At 47.8% G+C, this 4,906-nt stretch overlaps 1 protein-coding gene across 1 annotated transcript; it reads right to left on the bottom strand.

Moving 5' to 3' along the window:
- Nucleotides 1-606: 606 nt before the first annotated feature.
- Nucleotides 607-4,694, bottom strand: LOC119320471 (AT-hook motif nuclear-localized protein 1-like). Its single transcript, XM_037594548.1, has 5 exons — nt 4,380-4,694; nt 3,115-3,182; nt 2,879-3,010; nt 1,292-1,453; nt 607-1,113 (listed from the first exon to the last, which is right to left on the bottom strand). Exons 1-5 carry the CDS (start codon nt 4,558-4,560, stop codon nt 826-828), a joined length of 831 nt encoding a protein of 276 aa, XP_037450445.1. The 5' UTR covers nt 4,561-4,694; the 3' UTR covers nt 607-825.
- Nucleotides 4,695-4,906: the final 212 nt, after the last annotated feature.

Here is a 4,906-nt window from a genome sequence, read left to right as displayed (position 1 = left end):
ATCACATCCCAAAAGAACCCTATGCAAAACCATTTTAGATTGCAGGAATATGACATGAACTTTGTACTCCCTTCAATCCATGCATGTTACTTGTCGCTTAAAAGGATGTATCTAGCACTGAAATACGTATATATACATTCATTTGAGCGACAAGTAATATGGACAGGAGGAAGTATGACCACAGTCAAAGAACAAATCTACCGTAGAGTCAATTTAACCATCTTGCAGTCAGTCCGGATCACACCAAAAGTGCTGAAGATTTAACGAGTTCCTCTGCCTTTTCAGACGCTGTTGTTACCAGGAAGTGACTCCATCACTAAAGTTCAAAAAGGGTAAACACAACTGAAGGACAAGGTCACTATGCCAGAACCAGTAAAGCCGGGAGAAGAAACGAAGAAGCTGAGCAGGCGACGCATCCGGAAAAGGAAAAGAGAGAGTGGCCGAGAGTGACCAAGTGGCTGCTGTAGGCTGTCGATCTTGCCTCTGAAAATATCCTGGACCAGCAGGCCATCTCAGGTAAGATCCACCACAAGTAGCTTCGTTTTCTTGAAGTGATCGAGTATATCTTTAATCACAAGGACAAACAAAATGGGTCCACAAGGAATATTAATCAATTGCACGGTGTGAGTATTTCATATATAAATTTTGAACTATTGGCGACATCGATCAGTTCAGTTCAGTTCATATGGTGTATAAATTTTCAACTAGTATTTGAATCCCTCCGAATTTCAGAGCCCTGCTCCATATTTGAATGTTGAGCTAGCTCCTGCGGCTTCTGAACGACGGAGCAGGGCTGGCTGGCTGGCCGGCTGGCTCTCCTCCTCTTCACCCTCCGGAGACGGGGACTTTGGCCGCCTCCGACGACGGCGTCCTCCTCGCCTCGGCGGCGGGCGGCGCCGACGCCACCGGCTGCGCGGTCCAGTTCTCCACCCTGAACGCCGACGCGCCCTTGCCGGACCGCGCCTGGCTGCCGCTGTACGAGTCCTCCATGTCGCCGCCGCTGGAGATGGTGAACCCCATGGCCGGCTGCGCCGCCACCGTCTTCATCTCGATCACCGGCTTCTTGCCGTTCTGCTCCATCTGGTAGCTCGGAAGGAAGCTTCCAACCACCACCTGACCGACCACAAACCATATCAGCCAAGAGTTGCGATAAAATGTACCAACACATTCGATGAAAAAAAGAGTCATACACATGCATTAGAAACTGTGTTGATGATAACACTGGCAGTAGCATATTCATCAATGTAATACAGTGCTAGCTCTTTTTAAGTAAAAACAGTTAATTGATCACCTGAACAGGGCTTGCGGCCACAAGGAGGCCAGCCACGCCGCCTCCGATGACGCGGCCATCGGCGGCCGCTAGAGAGACGCTCATCCCGCCGCAGCGGTCTCTGGATCCGCCCTTCTCGGTCGGCGTGAAAGATCCCGACAGGGAAAGCAGCTCAAACCGGCCCTGAATCAACCACACATAGTAGGATTATATAAAACTGATCAGTTCTTTCGTACAAAAAATGTACATGTCTGTTATTAATACGCATATCTGATGATCAAAACACTGAAAAATCAAACATGGATGATGGTGAAAAGGTGGTGCAGATCGAAACGTAAGATTTTGTAATGATTTACACAGTTAATTAGTATGAGGTTAGTATAGTTTCTAGGAAAAACATGCAATTAGGATAAGATTAAGTGATTGGTATTACAGATTGAGATTTTTCACAAGTTTGTACAGATAAGTAAAGGCAGAAAAGTTTGTATGATCGGGGGGTCACCATCGTTCTTATATTTTCCCCACTACTTACAAGTACTGACCATGTCCGACTGAGATGAGTATGGAAAATATGCACATAAATTCCATGCAACTTCTTCAGAGTGACCGCTTTCAGTTTCCACTTTCCACCAAATTTCGTTGTATTTGCAGTTCAGCTTGGAGATGACAAAGTTAGTTCTGGGACATGGAAAATTCCTGACAGTGACTTGGCCTAAAGTACTCTCAAGTCAAATAATGGCGGCAGCACACTCATTTCGCTTCCGTGTGGTTTCAGTTGCTACTCCCTTCTGTTCCCTTCTTATTTTCAGCTGTTGTAGAGTGGCTGAACACTTCCGAGAAATTTCTCAGAACAAGACAAATTTACGCCAGGGTACTACAGTACCAGAATTGGCACTCACAGTGTGCAAATGCCGCCATCGTTGTTGGAACTAGTGATGTGCGTCAGGGGTTGGAACTTTCAGGGGCTAGATGTTTATCAAATTGACCTAGTGATATGCACACATCAGTTGCTGGAAATTTGGAGGTCACCAAGGTTCGTATATTTTCCACTACGTGTGCACATAAATTCCATGTAACTACTTCGGAGTGACCTGCTACTAGTTTCCACTAAATTTCCTTGCATCTACCATTCATCATGGAGATGATAAAAGTAGTTTTGGATTATAGAAAATTCCTGGTCATGACTTAGCGCAAATACTCAGGGCCAACCATGGTGGCATGGCAGCACACAGATTCGATTTGGTGTGGTTTTGGTTTTGACTGCAACTTCTTTTGCATCTCATTTTCCACCCCCTTGGTTTCCACCTGGTCTCAAGGTGACTGCACAGTTCTGCTCAGCATGACCTTACATTTTTGGGACAATTCTGAAAATTAGCCAACTTTCTACCAGGGCTACTACAGTCAGAACTAGTACTCACAATGTTGGGATTTTGAAAGGCTAGATTTATTTTAGGTAATGTAAAAGTATAGTTGGTGAAAAGAGATCATACGGTAAGTAACAACCAAATTCAATCCACTGGATTCATCAACTCATAACTAAAACATGGACACAGCAAAAAGGAACCGAATACAGGAATATCACTGGTTTGCAGAGAAAAGCGAACAAACCTCGTAAGTCACTGTACCACCTAAAGAATCATGCTGACGCAACGTAACATTCGAAATCACACCATTTGCGGACAGAATGCAAATCGCCCTTGGACCTTGTTGGGAGAAAGATATGACCTTCATATTAATATCCTGATACAACAAAACAAAGACGGTAACTAGTCATGGCATGAAAAATTGTATATGAAATTCAGATAGAGCTAAATTCAAGGTAACGGGGTTTCATCGTATCATACCTCACCGGTAGCAACATTCAAGATATGAGGTGTAAAATTCGCACCGGAAGCACACCCTACCACATCGCCTGTTCATGAATACAGAACCTTTCAGGATTGAGGTAGATAATCTTCAGGAGATTGTGCATTTTGAATATTCAACAAGCATTAATGTTTATATAAGCATGAGGCGGAAATAAGAATGTCTTCAACAAATTTTGATCACATGTTAGGTCCTTGTATAATGTACAGTTACTACAAACAATCAACAGCCATATCAGCTATAACACTCGCCATAGAAGCAACAACTCGGTTCCTTTTCTTTTTTGTGATGAAGCACAATTATATTCGATCAATGCACCAAGACTAGTATTTTTTTCCGACACTAACTCTGTAATTCTCATAGGAAAAAAATAATACCGGGGGCCACTTTCAGAAATGCACCCGAAGCATCTTCACATATAGTTTTCTCCGATACAAGATGCTTGGAAGATGCACCTTATATGCCATTCAAACCATGGCCTTTGCAGCAAAAACCATCACCAAAAATTATATTCAGACAACACCTACTCATCTGCAAACCAAGTACTCCGATCGATATAATTAGTCACACGAGTTATTTCTACAGCTATAAGTAAATATACAGGCCCCAAAATCAAAGAGCACCTCTTCACTTTCAACACAGCAAGCAGGCCAACATACAACTCCAGACACTGGCACACAAATGCTCCACACCTCAAGTTGTGCACTTCTGAAAGACAGGTACACTTGGATATACAGCAGGCATAACAGCTTGCACACCACTAGTAGTTCACGAGTGTTGCATAACTGGTTCAGCATAGTGGCGGTCAGTCGCGGGAATTCGCCGTGATTTCGCGCGATATTGTTTGGCAAGATTTGGCCAAGTTAGGCGCGTGTTTGGTTCGGCGTCGCTCTTAGGGGCAAACAGAGCATCTGAAAGGTGCTTGGGTCTCTCAGTTCACCTAGTAGACCTACCTAAGACATAAGACCAGATGGTCCCTGTCCCTCGGTCTCTTCCTCCTGGTCCTGGCTGTCTCTCTCAGCCATCACCACATGGCACCACCCACCCAAGCCCCGGATATGTCTATGTCTATCTAATCTGAACTAAAATAATCGATCAATCATAGTAAAATGCTGCGGCCTTGGATTCCGATTTGAGACGGACGAAGATCGCACGAAATTACCGGAGATTTTCTCGGAGATTTGTTGGGAGTAGTACGACTCTCGACTCTGTATGAGACGAGGGAGTGAGATGGGTTCCGTACCTACGGGCGGCGTCGGGGCGGCGGCGGCGACGGATGAGGACATGGGCGCGGGGGGCGGCGGCGTGGAGACGACCACCGCGGGGGTCGGCGTGGCGGCCGTCACCGGCACCGGCATCGGCATCGCCACCACGGGCGCCGCGCGGCTGATGAACCCCACGGGCCGGCCCCTGCCCCGCTTCATGGCGGCCCCCACGGCGGACGCGGGCGTGTAGTGCCCCCCGCCGGAGTCGTCCGGCACCGACGCCGAGATCGGCGTCGCGTTCAGCGGCCGCAGCAGGCCCCCGTCCGGCCCGTACTTCCTCGGCCGCCCCCTCCTCCGCTTCCCGTCCCCTCTCGCTGCTGCCACCACCACCGCCGCGGGCGCAGGAGGAGGAGAGGGAGCAGGAGCAGGAGCCGGCGGCGTCGGCTCCTTCTTGGTCTCTGGCGCAGGCTGCGCCGCCGGCGGCGGCGCCGGCTCCTTCTTGGCCTCTGCCGGCGGCGGCGGGGTCTCCATCGTTGTCTCCATGCCAAGCACTACTTTCCTCCTC

Source organism: Triticum dicoccoides, chromosome 6B (assembly GCF_002162155.2).
Source record: "Triticum dicoccoides isolate Atlit2015 ecotype Zavitan chromosome 6B, WEW_v2.0, whole genome shotgun sequence".
Lineage (NCBI taxonomy): Eukaryota > Viridiplantae > Streptophyta > Magnoliopsida > Poales > Poaceae > Triticum > Triticum dicoccoides.
This window is presented reverse-complemented; position numbering and strand designations above follow the sequence as displayed.